Raw genomic sequence first — 23951 nt, 5'->3', positions numbered from 1 at the left:
AGACAGAGCCAGAGCATGAGCAGGGGAGGGGCAGAGAGAAGGAGACACAGAATCTAAAGCAGGTTCCAGGCTCTGAGCTGTCAGCACAGAGCCCAACACGGGGCTTGAACCCAGGAACTGTGAGATCATGACCTGAGATCATGACCTGTGAGATCATCATGAAGTCAGACTCCTCACCGACCGAGCCACCCAGGCGCCATGAAACTTTTATTTTTCACTAGAATTCACACCCAGTGCAGAGCCCAGCGTGGGACTTGAACTCGCAACCGGGAGATCAAGACTTGAGCTGAGATCAAAAGTCAGACGCTCAGCTACCTGGGTCACCCAGGTGCCCCTGAAACTTCTTTTTAAAGGAACAGCTACATTTTCCCCCAGAGGGCAAGGGTTTCTACTTTTGAGAAACAGAGTGGATTGGCGGATTTCAGAGACTGCTCTTGGCCACTCTGGGAATGGGGGCCCAGAGTGAAAGGCCCCTGCCCGCTGGCCGCCCTACCACCAGCAGGAGGGCTTGGTTCCGGGCTCAGAAGAAGTGGGCTGGCTTTCAAGCGTGGTACGTGCCTTCCAGCTTTCCCTCCTCGGTATCTGTTCCCACCACACTCCCAACCCTGGAACCCAGAGTCCTGCCCCGCCCCCCAGCCCCTCCAAACCCCCTCCCATGTTCTTGGAGATTGGGAAATGTATGAGATAATGTGCAGAAGCATTACCCATTAGCAGATGAGGAGGGTTTTGGAGCAATACTTAATGGCAGAACTTGGAGCAGTGAGTTAAAAAATAGAAGAAAAATATACGGTGAAAACATGGTGTGTGACCTGAGTTCCAGACAAGGTCACTGGGGCGCCTGGGTGGCTCAGGTGTTTGGGCGTCCGACTCTTGATTTCGGCTCAGGTCATGATCCCAGGGTCTTGAGATCAAGCCCCGCGTCGGGCTCTGCGCTAGGTGTGGAGTCTGCTTAAGATTCTCTCTCTTTCTCCCTCGGCCCCTCTCCCCAGCTCGTGCTCTCCCTCTCAAAAAATAAAAAAATAAAAGAATTCCAAAAACAAGGCCATTAACATCAGGCATAGCTTTCCTGACTTGTTTGCAGTCGGCGGAAGGTGATTTTTGCTTCTATGACCTAACATCCCCCAGTTACACAGTAAGTCTCCCAAACCCCATCTGGCCCCTTTTGCTGAGTTGGGTGTTAAGATTTCATGATGCTTGGGGCACCTGGGTGGCTCAGTCAGTTGAGCGGCCGACTTCGGCTCGGGTCACGATCTCACGGTCCGTGAGTTCGAGCCCCGCGTCGGGCTCTGTGCTGATAGCTCGGAGCCTGGAGCCTGCTTCGGATTCTGTGTCTCCCTCTGTCTCTGCCCCTCCCCTGCTCATGCTCTGTGTCTCTCTGTCTCAAAAATAAATAAAAACATTTTTTTAAAAAAATTAAAAAAAAGAAAAAGATTTCATGAGGTTTTCCCATCCCGGTGACTGTAGTCACTCTCTATCCAGGTTACATAACACCCTCTTAGAGTTTTATTCACAAGTTTTATTGACATCTGGAGTTTCCACCATCCAAGAAGGAAAAGGCTGGCATAAGCATGGGAAACTGGATGGGAGAGACAGAATCTGCTCCCAAGGCAGCTTTGGTTCCCTGCCCTCCAGGCCTGGAGGAGACGAGGCTTCCAGGGCCTTCCAGGGCCATGCACCTGTGTCACTTCCTTGGGGACAAGGTCGCTGGAAGGGTGAAGAGTCCATAGTGAGTTGTCCCCCATGCTTCCGGGAAAACCAGCTCAGGGAGACTTTTCCTGTCTGCCTGGAGCCAGAGCTGTTTCTGGAAATGTCTAGATTCCCTTTACTGTCGTCAAGGCAACGAGCCCCCTTTTGCCCTTGGAAGCCGGGAGGGGGTCAAGAGGGGAGACATGATGCACGTGGCAGGCCACAGTCCCCTCCCCTCTGATGTGGAAAATATTGAGGTTAGGAGCCCCACAGTCAAGAAAGAATTCTTTTTTTTTTTTTTTTAAATAAATTTCTTTAAATTCAAGTTAGTTCCCATACAGTGTGGTACTGGTTTCAGGAGTAGAATTTAGTGATTCATCTCTGACTTACAACACCCAGCGCTCATCCCAACAAGTGCCCTCCTTCATGCCCATCCCCCATTCAGCCCCTCCCCCCACCCTCCTCCCCTCCAGCAGCCCTCAGTTTGTTCTCTGTATCTAAGAGTCTCTTAGGGTTTGTCTCCCTCTCCGTTTTTTATCGTATCTTTCCTTCCCTTTCCCTATGTTGTGTGTCTTCAATTCCACATACTTCTTGAGACGCCTTCGGTGAGAAAAGATGGTTTTACTAAAGCCGGGGGACAGGACTGGTGGGCAGAAAGAGAGGCGCTGGGATCACGAAGAACAGTTGCCTATAGACTTGAGAGTTGGGGGAGGCACAGACAAGGGAGACAAGGGGAAGTTTCCAGACAGGCTTTTCATAAGCTACAGAAGACCTAGGGGGTCCTGGAGGCCCAGTCAGCCTCGAGCCAAGGCTGTTCTTCCCCCTCGCAAAGCATTACCAGTCAAACAGTGAGGGGTTCCTGGAGAGACAAGCCTGCCTCGGCTGTTGGCCAGTGGGTTGCAGGTTATAAGGAAATGTAATGACATCTCCGTGTTTTTGCCTTTGTTCTTCACATCACCTTCCATCTTCTCGAGCCTCTTTACAGCCAGTGGCCTCCCAGAGAGGTGAACGGGTGTTATGATGGTTCCATGGCATAGCCCGTGGAGGCTCCTCTCCATTTGAGCGTCCCCTCCCATCCCAAACAGTCTGAAAGAACATTCTTCAGAATCTCCAAGGGCCCGGGGCTGCCCTCAGCAGTGGCGGAAATCATCCTCTGTGCCTGGTCTTGAAGATGGGCACAAACCCGCAGGGGGAGAAAAAGATTCTAATGGCTTTCCCAGAAGCTCTGGCAAAGAGAATGGTCCTGTTGCTGTCTCGGGCTTCGCCAAGAGGGAAAGACCTTTCTTCCTCCCGTGCCAGTGATAAAATTATGAACGGGGGTTTGTGAGCGAATGGCTATGAAAGAACTCTTAAAAAGAACTTTTTTAATGTTTATTTATTTCTGAGACAGAGAGACACAGAGCATGAGCGGGGCAGGGGCGGAAAGAGAGGGGACACAGAATCCGAAGCAGGCTCCAGGCTCCGAGCTGTCAGCACAGAGCCCGATGTGGGACTCGAACTCACAAACCGTGAGATCATGACCTGAGCAGAAGTCGGTAGCTCAACCGACTGAGAATTCTTTTTTTAAATTTTTTTTTTCAACGTTTATTTATTTTTGGGACAGAGAGAGACAGAGCATGAACGGGGGAGGGGCAGAGAGAGAGGGAGACACAGAATCGGAAACAGGCTCCAGGCTCTGAGCCATCAGCCCAGAGCCTGACGCGGGGCTCGAACTCACGGACCGCGAGATCGTGACCTGGCTGAAGTCGGACGCTTAACCGACTGCGCCACCCAGGCGCCCCCCGACTGAGAATTCTTGAGACGTCTTTGGTGCAAAAAGGTGATTTTATTTAGGCCCGGAGACAGGACCCGTGGGCAGAAAGAGCGGTGCTGGGGTTGTGAGGAGTGACTGATTACATGCTTGTAAGTCTGTGGAGGGCAGGGGGACAGAGATAGAGTTGGTTTCCAAGGACTTTCTGGATGCTGATAGCAGGATCTCACAGGGCCCCGAAGATTTAGCCATTGTTAAGATAAAGTTGCCCTTAGTTTTTAATGACGTGGAAACATTAAGGCATTAAGGCAGCCATAGACTTCTTGAGGAGGGTCACACGCTGTGGGTCTCTGGCACCTTTCAGTGGGCTGCAAGCTATAAAGGGACTTAATTTAAGCCACAGTTTTCGGGCCTTTGTTTCCCTCATCGCCTGCAGCCTCACCACTGAGCGGAGGATGACCGGGCTAGGAGACAGAGCAATGCGGTACCGCTGTTCATGGGCTGGTCTCCGAGAAAGCAGTGAAACAGCAGGCTGTGTGTGTGTGTGTGTGTGTGTGTGCGTGCGCGCGCGTGGGGTGCCCCTGCAGAGTGGGAGTCCTGGGATTCTACTCCAAGGGCCGAGATACCAGGGGCCACGGAAGAAAGAAGCTGTAAAGCAAACCCAGGCTCTGTGGCATTCCGTGTGTAACCATCCCGTGGGAGCCACAAACCTCTCCCTCAACATTGCCACGAACCATTTCCCCGTCTTCTGCACCCATCAAGCCCCTCTTGCTTTCCTGCCATCTTCCCAGGGAGGAAACGGAAACTACACTTTGGCTACAAGTTCACAAACACAAGCACCTGGTTTCTCCCGGTCCCTGCCCAGCCTGAATTGCCCACAGGGGTGAGTGGGACCCACCCACACTTTGTGAACCGTCGAGTGGCCCTATCCACGCGTGGCGAGTTATCTCCGTCTTTGGCAGGACGGCCCTGTCAGTAAACAAGTATTCCCTGTGAGATGGTGAGTTTTACGGGTCAACCTGACTAGGGTTATAATTCCCAGTTATTCAGTCCTCACTAATCTAGGAGTTTCTGGGCAGGTAAATGTTCATCACACCTACGATCAGTGCACTGTAAGCAAAGGAGGTTATCTTCAACGATCCAAGTGGGCCTGAGGTAATCAGCTGGAAGCCTTGAGAACAGAACCAAGGCTGCCCTGAGGACGAAGCAATCCTGCCCCAGGACGATAGCTTTAGTTCCTCCCCAAAGTTCCCAGCCTTGATGGTCTGCCCCGTGGATTTGGGACTTACCAGCATCACCATTGCTTAAGCCGATTCCTTGAAATAAATCTATTCTATCCATCTATCTATGCACTGATATTATATATATAATAGCTATGTTGATTAATATATTAATATAGTATTTTATATGTGTCTATATCCACGTAAATACACATTTCTCTGGACAACTCTGACCAATACACCTGGCTTCCCCTCCTTGCAGGACAGAGACTGTGTCCTCCTCCTCCCCGTGTGTCCTTGAGACCCCACGGAGGGAGAGGGCTAGTATTCAGAGAGAGTGGCCTTTGGGAGCAGGCCAGGCCACCGGCATCCGATCCTGGCTGTGTCACCTGCTAGCTGTGTATTCACCGCAGCTTCCCCGTTTCTCAAATCGGAGATAAAAGTACCTACCTCCCAGGACTGCAGCAAAGATCAAATGAAATCACGTGTATGTAAGTGTTAAGTAAGAGGCTAATTAAACGTAGGGAATTATCATTTCAGTGGGGGCCCAGTAATTATTTGCAGACTTAGGTCGTTACAGGCACGTTGGCTGGTGTTCCCTAAGTCAGGGGTGGCCGAACATAGCTCATCAGCATCCCACGTAGATTGTTTATGTTTGAACCCATAACCCATCTTCAAGCCTGTCACCTTGTCCTTGGATGAAAAAGGAACATCTGAGATTGGCCCATGAGAAGAGCAAAAGTAGAAAGTCCTGGGGCACCTGGGTGGCTCAGTCAGTCAAGCGCCTGACTTCGGCTCAGGTCATGATCTCACGGTCCATGGGTTCGAGCCCCGCGTCGGGCTCTGTGCTGACAGCTCAGAGCCTAGAGACTGCTTCGGATTCCGTGTCTCCCTCTCTCTCTGCTCCTTCCCCATTCTTACTCGGTCTGTCTCTCCCTTTCTTAAAAATTAATAAACATTTTTTTTTTTAAAGTAGAAGGTCCTCTTTGCAATCGGGATGGCTACACGAGCCCTTATTTTCCATCATAACCCATGGAATAACTCCACACCCACTCACTCCTCACTTGGACCCAGGCAAGGAAACAGACCTCTTGAAGGTGATGCTCATGGTTCCTGTAAAGACCGCATCGTGTGTCATCATGAAAAACAGTGGTGCCAGGGTGGGTTAAGTGTCAGACTCTTGGTTGGGGTCAGGTCATGATCTCACAGTTCATGAGTTCGAGCCCTGCGTCGGGCTCCTCGCTGATAGTACGAAGCCTGCTTGGGTTTCTCTCTCTCCCTTTCTCTCTCTCTGCCCCTCCCTGCTTGTGCTCTCTGTCTCTCCTCTCTCTCTCTCTCTCTCTCAAACAAACAAAAAACACTGGCATCTATCACAGTGCCCAGATAATCCACTATGGATATCCTGTGGGGCCAGATGAGGGGAGAAAAGGAAAGAAATAGTCACCCGGGGTTTCACTTCGCACAGCCAAGTGCTGGTGAGGCGAAATGCTGGAGGTTCCCCGCCATCCGGGATCGGATTCTTGCCTCCCTCCTGCGCAGCCGAGAAGTGAGAGAAACACACATGCAAGACAGACAAGCGACTTCTGAAGCGAGTTGCACCTGCTTAGGAGGGAAGGAGCTGTTGGACGTGGCAGAAGGCTTTCACTCCACCGCCAGCCTCAACTCAAATTCTGCTGAATCCGGCTTTCCCTCCTGGGTGAGAGCCCCGACTCCGAATCCCACACTTGTAGCCACGTGCCCTCAGGCACGTGACCACCTGGGGCGTCTGTGTCTTCACCTGTAAGATGGGGAAAATGCAATATCTCCTCCTAAGAGTTTTCATGAGCCATTAATGCAACCAAACTCCCGGTACCGGGTCTGGCACGCGCGAGGACTGAAGATGCGGACTTTTGGTCCTTATCACTTTTAAAATCCGCTGCATTTTCCACTGCTCTTTGGGAGGCTCGGGGATCAGAGATGAGGTCCCTAAATAGGGTGGGTCGCTGAGGGGGCAGGTGGAGTCACTCTTCTCCGGGGAGTCCATAGAATGGCGTTTATGTTCCTCTGGGCAGCAGTCACCGAGGACCTGCTGGGAGCAGACATGGACTCACCAGCTAGCCTCGGGCCCCCTCCCTCCTCTTCGGCCAAGAAAAAGCCCATCCGAGCTGCCGGCTGGGAGGGTCCCCCGGCCTCACCCAGATGGGCCCTCCAGGAGGATCCCAGGCTCTCACAGGCAGACGCGCTTCTCTGAGTCACTGTGAAAGATGCCATCCTCCAAGCCGGGGTCTCCCCCTCTGTGACCCCGGGGAAAGAGGTGGGAGTCTTCCACCATTTGGACGAGAGAGGAGAGCTGGGACAGGGAGGGGACCTCAGGCCGGAGACTGACCCTCGGGGTGGTGCGTGTCTCCAGGGCAGAAGGCACCTGACCCAGAGGGGGGTCCTCAGGATACCCCACTGCCCTAGCTTCCCACCTGCACCTCTTGGAATGGCCCCACACACCTCTGAGGGAGGGGAGCAGCTTCCAGGGAGGAGAAGAGGTCAGCTGCGTGAGGAGCGGACCGCCCACGAATTCGGGATGCCACGCTTTCTATCGACCGAGTAACACACACTAATGGGCAATGCACTGATTTGGGGCCGCTCCGGGGATTAGCCGATGAAAATCCTTCCCGTAAGATAAGCAAACCCGTCCCCTCCTCTGACTGCCAACGTCTGAGATTTAGGTGGGATTTTCCTCTACAGTGTCATCTCCAAGGGAAATGGGGAGGGTCTCGAAGACTTCATCCGAGCGATGACTTCTGATGACTTCATCATCTGATGACTTCATCATCTGATGACTTCATCAGATTGGGTGAAGCCTCCAGTCACTCATCCAACACCTGCAGTTGGGCTGCGAATCTCAGAGCAGGATTTCTCACGACAGGTTAGATGTATAAAATCAGAAGTCTCCCAGGGCCACCCGGGTGGCTCAGTCCGTTGAGCGTCTGACTTCAGCTCAGGTCGTGATCTTGCGTTTCCCGAGTTGGAGCCCCGCATCAGGCTCGCTGCTGTCCGCGTGGAGAGCCTGCTTAGGATCCTCTGTCTCCCTCTCTCTCCGCCCCTCCCCTGCTCACGCTCTCTAGCTCAAAAATGAATAAACGTGAACAACAACAACCAGATGTCATCCAGTGATGTCCTCCGTCCCTTCTAAGCTTCTGCCCTTTTCCATTTGTGCTCCTTCAACCCACTGGGGAAACCTCAGCTCAAACTGACCGCTAGGGGGGAGCGTGAGTGCCGTCCCCAGCAGGTTCTGGCTCCCGGCCTCTGGGACAGCAGGATATGTGGCTGGTGGTGTTATTCTCATTTTACAGACTTGAAAACTGATGCTCAGAGCAGTGAAGGGACAAGCAGCCAGGAGCGCAGTGGAATAATGGGAAGGAGTCGTGGAGAATGAATTCAAATGCTGCACTATCATCTACTTGCTGGCAAAAGAGCCCCCCGCCCCCCCAACCCCGCAGGAGGGCAGGGAGGATTGGAGATCATTACCAGGCCTTTCCCCAGACTTAAGAGGCTGTCTGTCAGCGCGCCCGGGTGGCTCAGTCGGTTGAGCATCCGACTTCAGCTCGGGTCATGATCTCGCGGTTTGTGAGTTCGAGCCCCGCGTCGGGCTCTGTGCTGACAGCTCGGAGCCTGGAGCCTGCTTCGGATTCTGTGTCTCCCTCTCTCTCTCTCAAAAATAAATAAACATTAAAAAAATTATGTATTTCCCTCGCCATCTGTGTAGGTAAGAAAGGTCATATGCATGTAACTGTGAGTCAATAACCCAGCCAGGAAAAAACAGCAACTGTGTAAGCACAGGGAGGACTGACGGGCACCAGTGAATAGGAACTCGAACCAGGTAGAAGATACCAAAAGGTGTTGCCATATCATGAATTATCCAGAATTCCTGGCAGGAGGGCTGGGCACTTGCCTCTGGTTTTCTCCTCTGTCTGCTAGAAAAGGGAGTCTCTGGTTGAGCCTCTGGTTGTAATGTGGCAGGAAGGAGGCATAATAAAGCGGGTGGCCGGCCAAGGTGGGCCATCTCAGGAGTGAAGCCTGGAGGACCTGGGGGAGCAGGACAGGGAAGAGGCAGGCAGAAGATTGTGTGTGTCTTTGAATCGTGTACCAGCCGTCTCACCAGGAGCCTCGAGGTTTAACCGGGCCGCAAGTTCCCATGTGCAGGTAGGCATCCTTCCAACATGCAGATCTGACCATGGCCCTGTCCTACCCATGACTCTTCTGGATAAAGCCCGAATTCTTTAACACGACAGCTCAGTCCCCGGGCTTGCTTTCCGATCGGCTCCCCTGCCGCCCTTCCCTACCACGAAGCATTTCTGCTTCTGCAGTCCTGGGAACCTGACACGGTCTCTCTCATCTCCGGACGTTGGTACTTGCTCTGCCTGGAGAAAACAGGCGCAAGTATTAAATACAGGCATGAATCAACGAGTCAGACCCGGATAGCATCAGGCGCAGTCTGCCCCCTTTTCTTGGACTTTTCGGGTTTCCAGCAGTCACTTGCGGTCCAGTGTAAGGATTATTCCCTCCCCAATGCCGGCTGGAGCCCCACCATGATGGAGCTTTATAACGAACTCATGGAGAAGACAGTGGGTGGGTCATGGACAAGGCTATCGGGGTCCTGGTGCTTTGTGCAGTCTCTTAAAGGGCGGACCTTGGTAGGACTGCTAACACTGTCCTAGTAAGTTAGAACCCCTATATCAAGATCACTTACCCTGGGCTGGAAGGGGGGGCTCTAATAATGCAGAACTGTTGGCAAAACTTAGCTTATGTGTGGGCATTTTCCTCAAGGTGTTCTGTGCCCCAGAAAATCTCCCACCTCTCTGGTGTGGCTTGCATTAGCCTGAGAGTCAGGTACAAGGCAGTCTGAACATGATGATCCTAGACTCACGTGGTGTTAGGCTAGGAAAGGACCTTGGCGGCCACCTGGTTCAACTTGCTCATTTTACAGGTGAGAACAGTAAGGCCTTGAGGGGAGACACAGTGAGGTTTGGGCAGAGCCTACACTAGCATCAGGAATCCTGCCTCCTGGTTCCATGCTCTCTCTTTGCCGTGTGCAGTCACTCCTGCAGTCTCCTTATACCCACCCACTGAATCCTGCAGACCAGACAGGTGCAGCACAAGTGAGGAAGTGGGAAGGGGCAGTGCCTTCACCCTGGCACAGCCAGCCAGGGTCACCAGGGTGATGATCCACAGTGACCAGGAAGAGAGCAAAAAACTTCAGCATCTGTGTATGAGGACCAGGGGTCCTCACCTCGTCTTGTTTCAGGAACCCACTCCTTTATTCACGGAACAAATGTATATATTTTGAGTTCATTTATTTTGAGAGAGAGATAGTACAAACAGGGGAGGGGCAGAGAGAGAGAGAGAGAGAGAGAGGGGGAGAGAGAGAACCCCAAGCAGGCTCCACACTGTCAGCACAGAGCCTGACTCGGGGCTCACACCCACGAGGCCTCGAGATCGTGACCTGAGCCGAAACCAAGAGTCGGGCGCGTAACCGATTGAGCCACCCCGGTGCCCCTCATTCAACAAATATCAATCAAACACGTATAATCACACTTACTGGCATCAATGTAAGAAATCACTCTAGGAAAAGAGGACTTACGAAGCACTGGGATGACAGTATGACGAAAGTTCTACAAAGACACAGACTACCAGGAAATTGCTGCTCGGTTCTAATTCAACTGGAATTTCAGGGTCTGGACATTCAGAATGAGGAGCTAGTCTTTGGTTATTAGCGACCTAACGTAGTAACAGAACTCACGGGATGTCCAAAATAAAGCAAATTTGTGTCTACACCAGGAGAAAGAAGGACAGTTCTCATGTTTTTCAGAAGTTACACGCTTTGGAGGAGCAGTGTGGCTATCCTCAGCACAGATTTAAACATTTCAAGATAAAGCTGTCCGGACGCTTTCCTAAAACGAGTAGGCTGCCCTCCAGGCATATATTTGCAATATGGTCAATATAATGGGTGTCAATTTTGCCGAATGAGCCACCTGTAATTGAAATTATGTTGTTAACTTGGAAAAGAGAAGGAAAAAAAAATTGCTCTGAAATCGGAAATCAACGTTTGGTATACTTTTAATATGTATTGCAGAATATTCTATCTGAAGGATATTTTTTAGATTTTATACGTATTAGGCACCCTCATGGTACTAAAACCCTGTCTGTAGAGAGAGGAAAAGAAACAAAACCCCAAATAATTTCTGTTTACAAGAGAGAAACTAAGTATAAGCAAATAGTTTGAAGGAAAAGAGAACACACACGGTAATTAAAAGAAAGCTGCTATGACTGTATTAATGCTGAGCATCGCAGACTTTCAGTCAAGGAGTATTGTTGGAGGAAAAGACACATTTAATGATGACAAAAGAGGGCGCCTGGCTGGCTCCGTAGGAAGGAGCACATGATTCTTGATCTTGGGGGTTGTGAGTTAGAGCCCCACCTTGGGTGTAGAGATTATAAGTAAATAAACAAACAAACAAATAAACTCTTTTAAAAAGGTTAAAAAAAGTCAATTCAATAGAAAAATGTATAAATCTGGGCACTTGGGTGACTCAAGTCTGTTGAGCGTCAGACTCTTGATTTCAGCTCATATCATGATCCCAGGGTCAAGGGATCAATCCCTGCTTAAGATTCTCTCGCTCTCGCTCTCTCTTCCTCTGCCCCCCTCCACCTCTCCCGTGCTCGTGCTGTCTCTAAAATAAAAAACAAAAAATAAAAAAAAAAAAAAGGACTTAAGAAAGGTATACAGATCTTCTATTTGTGTGCACCGAATAACATAGCTTCAAGATATATGCAGCAATACTAAACAGGATTAAAATGAAAAATACACTGGCAATCACAGTTAGAGATTTTAGTGTACCTTTCACAGTGACTCGTAGAACACGCAAACAGAAAATCTCAGCCGAATGGAGACTTGACCAATCTGATTAACCAGCTCCAGGCAACAACCACACAATATACTCATTCTTTTCACATGTACGTAGCACATTTACGTAATAAACCACGTTCTGAGTCACAAAACAATTTGCAATAAATTTCAGAAAAGAAGCATCTGGCAGCGCAGTCGGTTGAGTGTCAGACTCTTGATTTCGGCTAGGTCCTGATCCCCAGAGTCGTGGGATCCAGCCCTGTGCCGCCTCTACAGGGAAGCCTGCCTGGATTCTCTCTCTCTCTCCCTCTGCCCCTCCCACTCTTGTGCGTGCTCTCTCTCTCAAAATAAATAAACTTGGGGGCGCCTGGGTGGCGCAGTCGGTTAAGCGTCCGACTTCAGCCAGGTCACGATCTCGCGCTCCGCGAGTTCGAGCCCCGCGTCGGGCTCTGGGCTAATGGCTCAGAGCCTGGAGCCTGTTTCCGATTCTGTGTTTCCCTCTCTCTCTGCCCCTCCCCCGTTCATGCTCTGTCTCTCTGTCTCAAAAATAAATAAACATTGAAAAAAAAAATTTAAAAAAAAAAAAAATAAATAAACTTAAAAAAATTTTTCAGGGTGGCTCGGTCGGTTGGGCGTCCGACTTCGGCTCAGGTCCTGATCTCGCAGTCGGTGAGTTCAAGCCCCGCGTCGGGCTCTGTGCTGACAGCTCAGAGCCTGGAGCCTGTTTCGGATTCTGTGTCTCCCTCTCTCTGATTCTCCCCCGTTCATGCTCTGTCTCTGCCTGTCTCAAAAATAAACAAACGTTAAAAAAAAATTTGTTTTTTAAATAAAAAAATAATAAAATTTTCAAAAACCCGAATGTACACCTATGTATTCTGGAGTCAAACTAGAAACTAAAGCATAAAGAAATCCCTGTGTGTTTGGAAATTTTCAATTAATTTTTTAAAGTTTGTGTACTTATTTTGAGAAAGAGAGAGAGAGAGCGCGCACTTGGGAGTAGGAGAGGGGCAGAGAGAGGGAGAGGGAGAATCCCAAGCAGGTTCCTCGCTAACAGGATGGAGCCTGATGGGGGGTGGGGCTCTATCCCACCAACCATGAGATCATGACCCGAGCCAAAATGAGGCGTCGGAGGCTCAACTGACTGGGCCACCCAGGAGCCCCTAAATTCATTTCTGAGCAACTCATAATAAAAGGAATTCACAGTGGAAAGTGGAAAATAATTTAAATTGAAAATCAGTGAAAATCTGTTGTACGAAAATGTGTGGGATGCAGTGTAGGTGGTGCTGAGAGGAAATTTTATAGCTTTAATGGTATCTTTCAAAACTGAACAAAGGTTGGGAGCACTTGGGTGGCCCAGTCGGTTAAGTGTCCAAGTCTTGATTTTGGCTCAGTCGGGCTCCGTGCTTGGTGTGGAGCCTGCTTAAGAGCCTCTCTCTCTCTCCCTCTGCCCCTCTCCCCCACTTGCGCTCTCTCTTCTCTCTCTCTTGCAAAAAGAAAAAAAAAAAAAGAACAAAGGTTGATAATCAGTAATCTAAGTTCCATTTCAAAAAGCTGGAATAAAATAGAAATCAAACCTAAGGAAAGCAGGTAAGATAAAGCGAAGAGTAGAAATCAGTGTAAACACAAAACCAGAAGATCAACAAAGCCAAAACCTGGCTCTTTGAAAAGATTGATAAAATTGATAAACCTCATAAGACTGATCAGGAAAAAAAAAAAAAAGAGGGAAAATACAAACTGCCGATAATAGGAATGAAAAAAGAAAAGGACATTATTTCATATTCTCATGTATTAAAAATACTATAAGAAGATATTAGGTACAACTACATGCTAATTTGACAATTTAAACTGGGAAAATGCCTTAAAAAGCAAAACTTTCCAGAACTGAGACCAAGCAAAAACAGAAAATCTGAATAAACTTTACCTGCCGAAGAGACCGAACGCATCATGTGAGATCTTCCTACAGAGAAATTGCAGACGATCTCACGAATGGGCCTCGCCAAGCAAACCTTGAAGGGGGACATCATGCCCAATATTTTACACAAACTCTTTCAGAGAGTAGTGGAAAAAGGAGCACTTCCCCACACATCTTTTGGAGGCCACATCTGACCAGGACTTTTTTTTTTTTTTTATTAAAGCATAATTAACATACGGTGTCATATTAGATTCAAGCGTACCATATAATAATTCAAGAGTTCTATACATTACTCAGTGCTCATCATGAAAAGTGTAGTCACCACCTGTCACGAAACAATGCTACCGACTGTATTTCCTGGGCTGTGCTTTTCATCTCCAGAACTTGTTGATTTCACAACTGGAGGTTTTTACCCCTTAATCCTCTTTATCTGTTTCTTTCACCCATCCACTCACCCACCGACCTCTCCTCTGACCGCCATCGGTTTGTTCTCTGTATTTAAGAATCTGGTTTTGTTTGTTTGTTTGTTTGTGTCTTTTTTCTTTGTTCATTTGTTCTGTTTCTTAAATGCCACATATGAGTGAAATCACATGGTATTTGTTTTTCTATCTCTGACTTATTTCACTTAGCATAATACCTCTAGGTCCATCCATGTTGTTGTAGATCAGACCAGGATATTTTATTTTATTTTATTTTATTTTATTTTGAGAGAATGCATGCACACGGCAGGGGAGGGGTAGCCAGAGAAGGAGAGAGAGAATCCCAAGCAGGCTCCACACTCAGCACAGAGCCCGACTCAGGGCTCGATCTCACAAACTGTGAGATAACGATCTGAGCTGAAAACAAGAGTTGGAGGCTCAACCAACCGAGCTACCCAGGCGCCCCACGACCAGGACATTTTATAAGGAAAATTATAGGGCAATATTTCTTATGAACACAGATACAAAAATCCTGAGAATCCAATGATTTATTAAAAGGATCATGACCAAGAGGTCATTTTTTCCAGGTAAAACGCAGGTTGATTTAAGATAAGCAAATCAAACAATGTAGTTCACCAAATTAGAATAATAGAGGAAAACTATAGGTTCACCTTAATAGATAAGAGAAAGCATTTGATAAAACTTATATGGATATATATCAAAAGCATTTGATAAAACTTAAATGGACAGACTCAACAAAAACTAAGGAAAAAATCCCAAAGTTAACATTATACTTAAAAAAAAATTTTTTTAATGTTTATTTATTTTTGAGAAAGAGACAGAGTGTGAGCGGGGGAGGCGCAGAGCGAGAGGGAGACACAGAATCCGAAGCAGGCTCCAGGCTCCAAGCTGTCGGCACAGAGCCCGACGCGGGGCTCGAACTCAGGAACCGTGAGATCACGACCTGAGTCGAAGCCAGGCACTCAACCTACTGCGCCGCCCAGACGTCCCCGTAACCCCGGTTCTCAGAGTCTCCCTTCGCATAGCCTCAGACTCTAGCTTGAAATCACTTGTGTCCCCTAAAGGAAGAGCAGGGAGGAAGGCAGAGGCCTGCTTCCGGCCCCCCCCCTCACAAAATGTAGTCTATGCTGGAGGATCGCAGGGGGTTCTGGCAAGAGGAGGAGGACCTGTCCCAGCCCTCCCTGGGGCTCTGTCTTCCTGCGTAGAGGAGGATGTGGCCGCGGCTCTTCTGGAATATTTCTGAGAGGTGTTTCTTGAACTTCTCGCCCATGAACGCGTAGATCACAGGGTTCACGCAGCAGTGAGTGAAGGAGATGGTTTCTGTGACGTGGGTGGCATAAATGAGCCGCTGGCTCAGGACACATCCGTCCAAGACCTTCATGTTGAACAGGGACGTGAGGAAGAGGACCACGTTGAACGGGACCCAGAAGAGCAGAGAAGCGACCACGACAACGAGCACCAGCTTGATGGCCTTGGCCTTGTTGCGGTTTTGGCAACCCCTCAGTTGGTGCAGGATGCTCACGTAGCAGAAGATAAGGACGGTGAATGGGACCAGCAGACCTAAGACGTTGATCTCAAAGTGGATGAAGATCTTCCACTTCAGAGTCTGCTGACCGTAAGACGAGTAGCACTGTAGAACGCCGTCTTCGGAGGCCACTTGGTACAATCCCAGGAGCGGGCTGGTGACCGCGATGGCGATCAGCCACATGAGCAGACTCAGGGCTGTGCCCATTCTGGCCGTCCTCACTGTCATGGCGTGCACGGCGTGGACCACTGCCAGGTACCTGTCCACGCTCATGAGGGTGACGAAGAACATGCTGCTGAAGAAGCCGATGTAATAAAAACCGGAGACCAGCTTGCACATCGCGGTCCCAAACACCCACTGGTCCAGCTGATAGTGGGTCTGGAAGGGGAAGGAGAAGACAAAAAGCAGGTCCGACAGGGCCAGTTTCAAGAGGTATATGTCTGTGATGCTCCTCAGCCTCTTGCAGGCGACGAGGACCAGGATGACCAGGCTGTTCCCCAGGAGACTGAATACAAACAAGACACAGTAGAAGATGGCAAGTAACAACTTGTTATCTCTTTGGATAAGTTCCCCGTCGCAGGGGCTTGACGAGAAATCGGGATAGTAGTCGTCAGTTACTGTTGTCACGTTGGGCTCCAGGGTGTAATCCATCGAGGCGGGAGGACCAGGTCAAAGAGGCACCTAAGAGAGATTCGTTCCTTAGAAATATTTTTATTTAAAAAATACAGTCTGAATTGTAACCATCCCTACCCCTGCCCCATTCATATGTTGAAGCCCCAAAGTCCTGTTACGGACTGAACATTTGTGTCCTCCCCAAATGCATATGTTGAAGCCCTACCCCACCTTGTGATGGTATTAAGCAGTGGGTTCTCTGGGAAGTAACTGGATTAAATGAGGTCGTGAGGGTAGAGCCCTGGTGAATGGCATGAATGCCCTTCTAAGAATCACGAGCCCGCTTGCTTCTCTCTGCTCTCGGCCATGAGATACAAGGAGGAGTTGGCTGTCCGCAGCCTGGAAGAGGGTTCTCACCTGAGTTTGCGTTTCCCAGCCTCTAGAACGGTGAGAAACAAATTCCTGTTGTTTATAAACCACCCCTCTATGGTTTCCTGTTATAATAGCCCCGAACTGGCCAAGACACCACCAATGTCATCTTTGGAGAGAGGTGAGCTGAAGGAGTCGTTAAAGAGGAATGAGAGTCTGAAGATTTGGAAAACTCTCAGCCCGTCCATAGGGCAAAAACGAGGAATTGTTTCTGGAGAGCACGCCTCAGGTGTGGCTGGGCAATCACCCCACACAGAGATCACCCGCGGAGTCAACCAGCCGTTTCACCAGCAGCCAGGGGTAGAGACCCTGCTAGTTTGGACAAAAGCTGCAGAGACAGAGCAAAAGAAAACTAACCCCCTTGGGCTTCTAAGATTCTACGAGATAGGACAAGAGAGCCATGTGCCTGCGAGTACATTTTATCCTTCAAGGAAAGGGAGGGACGTCCCTGAAGATGGAGAAGTCACCAGGCCACCTGCCCCGATGGAGGGCCAGGGCTGTTTGGAGGCCAATCCCGCCCAGTGCCATGGGGGGGGGGGGGGTGAGGCCACAGCCTGGGGCCCTGAGATGACGCTGCCACCTGGTGGGCGGGGAGGGCAGAGCGCCCAAAGGAGATTATTCTTGAGCCTTACAACTTTTGGGCTTGCCTGGGACCCACCGTCTCGCTCTTCTTTCTGATTTGTTCCCTGCGGAATGGGACCGTCTCTCCTAGGCCTGTCCCACCGCTGCCTTTTAGAAGCGCATAACTTGTCTGGTTTCATAGGTTCACAGCGGGACAGGAATTTTGTCCCAGGATGAATCACACCCCACGTCGCTCCCATACCTCATCTGGATGATATCAAGGTAAGACTCTGGATCTAGAAATGAGGCTGGAATGGGGTAAGGCTTTGGGAGCTGTTGGAGTGGAGTGACTGTATTCTGCGCGTGAGAAGGACATGAATTTTGGGAAGCCAGAGGGCAGGGTGTTAAGGGCTGACTCGTAAGCCCATATGTCGAAGCCCTAATTCCCTCTGTGATGATATTTGGAGACAGGGCTTCAGGAGGTAAGTAAGGTTAAATGATGTTGTAAGGGTCAGGTCCTGATCTGTTTGCACTGGTGACCTTATAAGAAGAGGAAGAAAGACCTCTCTCTTCTTCAGTTCATGCCCAGGGAAAAGGTCATACATGAGGACACACAGAAGGTTGGCTGTTTGCAAGCCAGGAAGGGGCTTTTACCAGGAACTCAATATGTCAGCACCTTGACCTTAGACTTCGGTCCTCCAGAACAGTGAGGAAATAAATTTCTGCCATTCGAGCCACCCCAGACTGTGCTGTATTGTTACGGCAGGCCAAAACGACTTGGGAGCTGTCAATATTTTCTGTCTAAATTTTCTGTAAACGTAAAGCTTCTCTAAAAAATAAGGTCTATTAACATGTTTTAAAAATTGAAAACTGCCTCAGCTGACCAATACGGGGGTGGGGATTAGCTGGGCTCAGAAATGCCAAATTTTATGAAGACAATTTAAGTACCTATCGTGCCGCCACCCAGAATGAGCAATTGCTAACATATTGTCAGGTTTCCTTTTGGTTCTTTTTTTTTTTTCTTTCTCCTTCCTTCCTTCTTTCCTTCCTTCCTTCCTTCTTTCCTTCCTTCCTTCCTTCTTTCCTTCCTTCCTTCCTTCCTTCTTTCCTTCCTTCCTTCCTTCCTTCTTTCCTTCTTTCTTTCCTTCCTTCTTTCCTTCCTTCCTTCCTTCCTTCTTTCCTTCCTTCCTTCCTTCTTTCCTTCCTTCCTTCCTTCCTTCTTTCCTTCCTTCCTTCCTTCATTCCTTCCTTCTTTCCTTCCTTCCTTCCTTCTTTCCTTCATTCCTTCGTTCCTTCCTTCTTTCCTTCCTTCCTTCCTTCTTTCCTTCCTTCTTTCCTTCCTTCCTTCCTTCCTTCCTTCCTTCCTTCTTTCCTTCCTTCCTTCCTTCCTTCCTTCCTCCCTCCCTTCCTTCCAGGCTGCCTGCCTAATGCAATAGAGATGAAACTAAAGCTCCCTTTAACTGCACAACAAATCTCCACACCCTGGGGGCAATTACTGAAACCAGTATGGTGTGGTTCATTCTGAATAGTTTCCCCCTGTACTTTTACAGACTTAAATGCACCCATAAATAATATATAATATTGTTTTGTGCTCCCTGTTGACTTACACAAATGGTGTCCTGTCTCTCATTACCTATCTTGCTTTTCTTCTCCCAGCTCTGTTTTTCTAGAAAAGTAGCCATGCTATTCTAAAAAGTTCAGTTCCTTCTGTTTACTGCTTTTATAAGCACCATACGTAACTATTTTAAAAGTTCAACAGAAAAAGATCATCGAAACCATACCGGCCACAGAAATTACTAATATTTCTAAGAATAAATGTGATAAAAACTGCAATTCAGTTATGTAAAATATTGTAAAATTTTGTTGAAGGGTAACAAAGAAGACATGATTAAAAGGGAAACGTATGCTCTGTTTATGCGAGGGAAGACCCAACAATGAAAACATGATAATTCTCAGCCTGATAGATACATTCAAGGAACTCTCAATTTAGACATTATCTTTCCAAGGTGTTTGGCTGCGGAACATTCAGATCCCCCTGTCCACTAGGCCACCTTTCTGTAATTTGAAATGCTAACCAAGGTAGCCATTTTTAAAGACATTAATTTCATTTAAGTATGTACCCCCAAATAAATTTAAAAAATACTTTCTGAAGTATGAGGGTGGGCCTTTTTTGTTGTGGCTAGTATCTCTCAAAGTAACAGTCTCTCCTCCTACATCTTCCTTCCTACTTGTCTTGCAGTTATTTAAAAAAAAAAAATATTTTTTCAGTTTGCCATCCTTCTGTTCTGCTCTCTGAATATCCTAGAGTAAGAGGGGGCCTCAACTCATTCCTTCCCCAGGTCCTTCCTGCTGACCCCCCAATCCACACTTCCCCCACGCTCTCTCATCGGTAAAATCCAAGCGAAGTTTTAAGAATGTCCACCGTTTATCACAGGGGGCCAGGCGTTTCAGACGCATGACTTCATTTATTTCTCTTGAATCCCTGTGAAACAGGCACTCAGACCTCCTTTCTGTTTCTGGAGTTCGGGTTGTACCTGAATCTCAGAGAGCGTCAGTCCATTGACTAACGTCACAGAGAGGAAGACCATAGAGCCAGGCCTCAAAAATGCATCTCCTCCAAACCCTTCATCTCTTCCATATCTATTTTGTGGGGAGAGTAAAAACACTCCAGTCTTTTAGAGTTCAGGCCACCTGACTTCCAAGTTCTAGACTATTTTGTACCCGAGTGATGGTTGTCTGACACAAGCCTTGTAGCCAGCAAAATTACAGCCTCCTCCCAGATGCCTGGTGGTGAGAGGTATTTTCTTATCTACCTTCCCACTCTTTTGACTCCCTCCTACTGCCCTGCAGAGAAAATGGCATGGCTTGCTTCCCTCAGTCAGAGCCAGGGGCAGCCGCTAAGACATCTGCAGGTTTGCGGACTCAGGACATGCAACGATGAAAAAACGACTCACCTCCCGTGCCCAGCTTCTGAAAGCTTGGCCCTCCCTTTGCTTTTCTCCCAAGGACATAAAAGAGTCCTTGCCTAATATCCTTCTTCCCCGGGGATGTTTATTAATACATACCTTAATTTGAGCCTTTGTTCTGGAGACTTCAGTGCTGCTATTTCCTTCTTTGCAGAACCTGCCTCGTGTGTGTGCAGCTCAGTGAACAAGAGCTCCTCTAGAGGAAGGTGTCTTATCTATCTGTGGCGAGTGGCAGAATAGGGGTGGACCTACCATCCCAACAGTGACTTAAAAAGATCTCACCCAAGGACACATAAGAGCTGACAGATTAGCATATGAAAATATGCTCAACACCTTATGTCATTAGGGAATGGGAAATTAGAACAGCAGTGAGGTAGCCCTCCGTAATTATTAGAATGGCTAAAATCCCAAACACTGACAACACCAAATGCTAGAGAAGATGCGGAGGAATTCTCATTTATTGCTGGGGGGAATGCAAAACGGTCCTGCCACGTGGGAAGATGGTTCGACAACTTTTTAGAAGGTTGGCAATTTTTCATGAAGCTAGAATAGGTTTATCATATCATCCAGTAATCGGGTTCCTGGGTATTTACCCACATGAGCTGAAAACATATCCTCCCCCCCAGAACCTGAGCATATGAATTTATAGCAGCTTTATTTCATAACTGCCAAAAGTTGGAAGCCACCAAGATGTCCTTCAATCGAGGAATGGATAAAAGCTGTGGTAATGTGCACGATGGAATATTATTCCGTGATTAAAAAAAAAAAAAAAGAACTATCAGGCCACACACACACAAAGACACCTCATGCATATATTGCTACGTGAAAGAAACTCATGTGAAAAGGCTACATCTGAAATGATTCCGACTAGGTGACATTCTGGCGAAGGCAAAACTGTAGAGACCGTAAAAAAAGATAGGCAGTTTTCAGGGGCTCCCGGGGAGGGGGGCAAAAAGGTGAAGCGCAGGACATTTTTAGGGGGGTGAAACTATTTTCTATGAAACTGTAGTGGTGGATACATGTCTTTATGCATTTGTCAAAAACCAGAGACAGTACAACTCAGAGTGAGCCCTGACATAAACCATGGACTTCGGGTGATAACAATCTATCGATGCTGACATAATCAGTTATAACAAATGTACCAATCCTAATGCAAGATGTGAATAATAGAAGAAAGCGTGCAGGGTGGGCAGGTGGTATTATGGACTGAATTATGTCCCCCCCAAATTCAAGTGCCGATGCCCTCACCCCCAGCGTGATAGGATTTGCCTTTAGAGATGCAATTAAAGTCAAATTAGGTCACAAGGATGGGCCTCTGATCTGGTAAGACTGGTGTTCCTATAAGAAGACGAAGATGAGCACTTGGCCGTCAGTCAGTAGAGCACGCGACCTTGATCTTAGGGTCAAGGGTTCTGCCCCTTCCCTTCTGGCTCTTGCTCGCTCCCTAAAAACTGAATAAATAAATAAATAAATAAATAAATAAATAAATAAATAAAATGAGATGGCAATTTTATCATTCTCTTGAAGTTGTATAATTTCTACCTGCACCTGCTTTCCTTCACAGCATATAGCCTGCACAAGTGTGGTAGGTACGTGCGTGTATATGCATATATATTGGAATTTCAGTGGTAGCAGAGACAATTTCTGAGAGTCATTCCATTGCTTCCATGCTGTACGTTGAAAATATGATCATTATTGAGTGTTCCCTCTTTTCATCCTACGGTGAGCAGAGTAATAATGTGATGGCCATGTTGCTTATGTCTGTCAACATCCTTTCTTTAGACGAATCTTTAGATCAAGGGACATCCGTCTAACTCCCATTCCGTGCATTCCCGGTTGGGCCGCCAAGCCCACCGATGCAACGCACACACACATGTACACACACCAGTACAAGGACGGATGGCTCCTTGACTCAGGTCTGGTCAAGGAGGATGTTTCACTTTCCCATCCACAGTCATGATTTATTTACAGACTCTCACATCTTGAGCCCCGTGTGGAAACAAGAACATCTTTGAAGGATGAAACCGAGCAGGGGAAATTAGAACCAAGAAACAGAGAAAATACATAATTCTGATGAAATTGTTTGTGCTCCTGGAATGACAGTTGTGTGATTCATTAGTGTCCACACACACACACCCCCAGCACCACCCTTTTACGCATCGGCTAGTTTCCAGGGGGGTTTCTGGCACAACTAAAAGTGTAGATACTGATTCAATAGCTCTGGTTATTGAGTGCCATTTATGTGCCAGTTCCTTTGCACATTTCATCCTCATTAGGTCTCATAAAGATTATGCACAAGAGTTATTCTCTCAGTTATTCCTCGGTTTGAGGAAACTGAAGCTCAGAGAACTGAGGCGATGTAGCAGTGGTCACCCAAGTAGTTAACGGAAGGCTAGTCTTGAAATTCAGGTCCAAGGGATTACAAAGCCTGAACCTTTAATTTCATCATCTTGAAAGTGGCAAATGTCAGAGCCCTTGGGTTCTGGCCTGTGTTGCTGGGTCAAAACTGAGCTTTAGGCTTTCAAAGTAAACTCTTTCAAACAGCAAGCCTTTTGAGGCTCACCTTCAAGCAATTTCCCCTGGCCCAAGGGAGTGAACAGGTCCCCAGATGTTGGGAGGGAGCTATAGAAGTTCTAGACACTCCCCACCTACAATCCATGCAAGGACGCAGTAGATTCCTCACATTCGTGGTCCCAGTGTTTTATGGGGCAAGCAGAGACCTGAAGGCACATGCTCATTCTTGTAACTCTCTATTACCATGAAAATATGCCCCAGCTCATCAGCTGGAGGAGAATCAAGTTACTTCACGCATCCTAGTCAAGACCAACCCAGATCCGTCAGCCAACTCCATGAGCCCAGTGTGGAAGTGAGCCAATCCAAGATCAACGGGGCTGCCTCGCTGACCACCACAGATGTATGAGCAATAAACGTTTTGTCATTAATACCTGAGACCTCCCCCCACCATTGTTTGTTACACAGCATTGTTGTGTAAAAAAAACTAACCGATACAAGCAGTCTTGCCAGATTAGGAGGCAGAGAAGCCCATTGTGGCTGGACACATTCTTTGTGTGTAGAATGAGGATGATAGTTTCCTTCTGGAAGCTTGTGAGGAAGAAAGTGAGGTACCAGCAGGAAGGTGGAGCAGAGCACAGGTCGTCCTCTAATCCTCACTCTTGAATTTACCCCTCCTCCCATATTTTCACCCCAAATATGGAGTGGAGGCAAACAGGGGTTTCCGCCATTCTGTTGGACACGGTAACTTGGGAGACACTTTGCACAAATGTGCGTTAAGGAAGTCAGAGAACATGCTAAGAACAGAGGGTGACAGGAAAACCACCAAGGAGACCAGGAAAGTCTCCGCTCGCTGCCTCCACCCTGCAATACAGCATCTGTGCAAAAGGGCACAGGAGCTCAGCTGAAAGGAGCCTGAGAAAAAAATATAAAGTGTCTGCGAGAACCTTGGGGCCACCTTTTGGAAATCAACTTAAGGTAGTAATCTGAAATGCAGGAGGGAAAGTAAGCTATCTACAAAGGTACAGTATGATATAACTTATAGTAGGAACAACTTGGAGGGAAGGAAAGAAGGAAGGAAGGAAGGAAGGAAGGAAGGAAGGAAGGAAGGAAGGAGATTAGGGGCGCTTGGGTGGTTCAGTTGGTTAAATGCCCAACTCTTGATCAGGTGGTGATCTCACGGTTTGTGAGTTCAAACCCCGCCTAGGGCTCTGTGCCGACTGCACAGAGCCTGCTTGGGATTCTGTGTCTCCCTCTCTCTCTGCCCCGCCCCCCTCGGCTCTCTTTCTCTCTCCGTCTCTCTCTCAAAATAAATCAATAAACTTAAAAAAAGAGAAAAGAAACTAGATGGCTTCATTCTACTGTGGTACGTGCCCAAATATTCAGTCGTTGGAAGAGTACAATGTCAGGTGGAAAAAATACCCCGTGTTGCAAACTTGATCCTTTGCGCTTTCTTCCG

The 23951-nt window shown here is 48.1% G+C and overlaps 1 protein-coding gene across 1 annotated transcript; it reads right to left on the bottom strand.

Annotated features, from left to right (window-relative positions):
* Positions 1-14786: 14786 nt before the first annotated feature.
* On the bottom strand, positions 14787-20152 carry CCR8 (C-C motif chemokine receptor 8). The gene is made up of 2 exons (XM_047099876.1): positions 20081-20152; positions 14787-16094 (listed from the first exon to the last, which is right to left on the bottom strand). The coding sequence occupies exon 2, from the start codon at positions 16062-16064 to the stop codon at positions 14997-14999; it is 1068 nt and encodes a 355-aa protein (XP_046955832.1). The 5' UTR covers positions 16065-16094; positions 20081-20152; the 3' UTR covers positions 14787-14996.
* Between the last annotated feature and the right edge of the window lie 3799 nt (positions 20153-23951).

This window comes from Lynx rufus, unplaced genomic scaffold (genome assembly GCF_022079265.1).
Source record: "Lynx rufus isolate CCGP_SWC_20201006 ecotype Redwood Valley unplaced genomic scaffold, mLynRuf1.p SCAF_5, whole genome shotgun sequence".
NCBI classification, from domain to species: Eukaryota; Metazoa; Chordata; class Mammalia; order Carnivora; family Felidae; genus Lynx; species Lynx rufus.
Note: the sequence above shows the minus strand (reverse complement) of the source record. Positions and strands in the feature narration are given on the sequence as shown.

What these genes read in the sequence shown, in the direction of transcription:
- CCR8 (XM_047099876.1), bottom strand. Translation starts at nt 16,064, where the DNA reads ATGGATTACACCCTGGAGCCCAACGTGACAACAGTAACTGACGACTAC.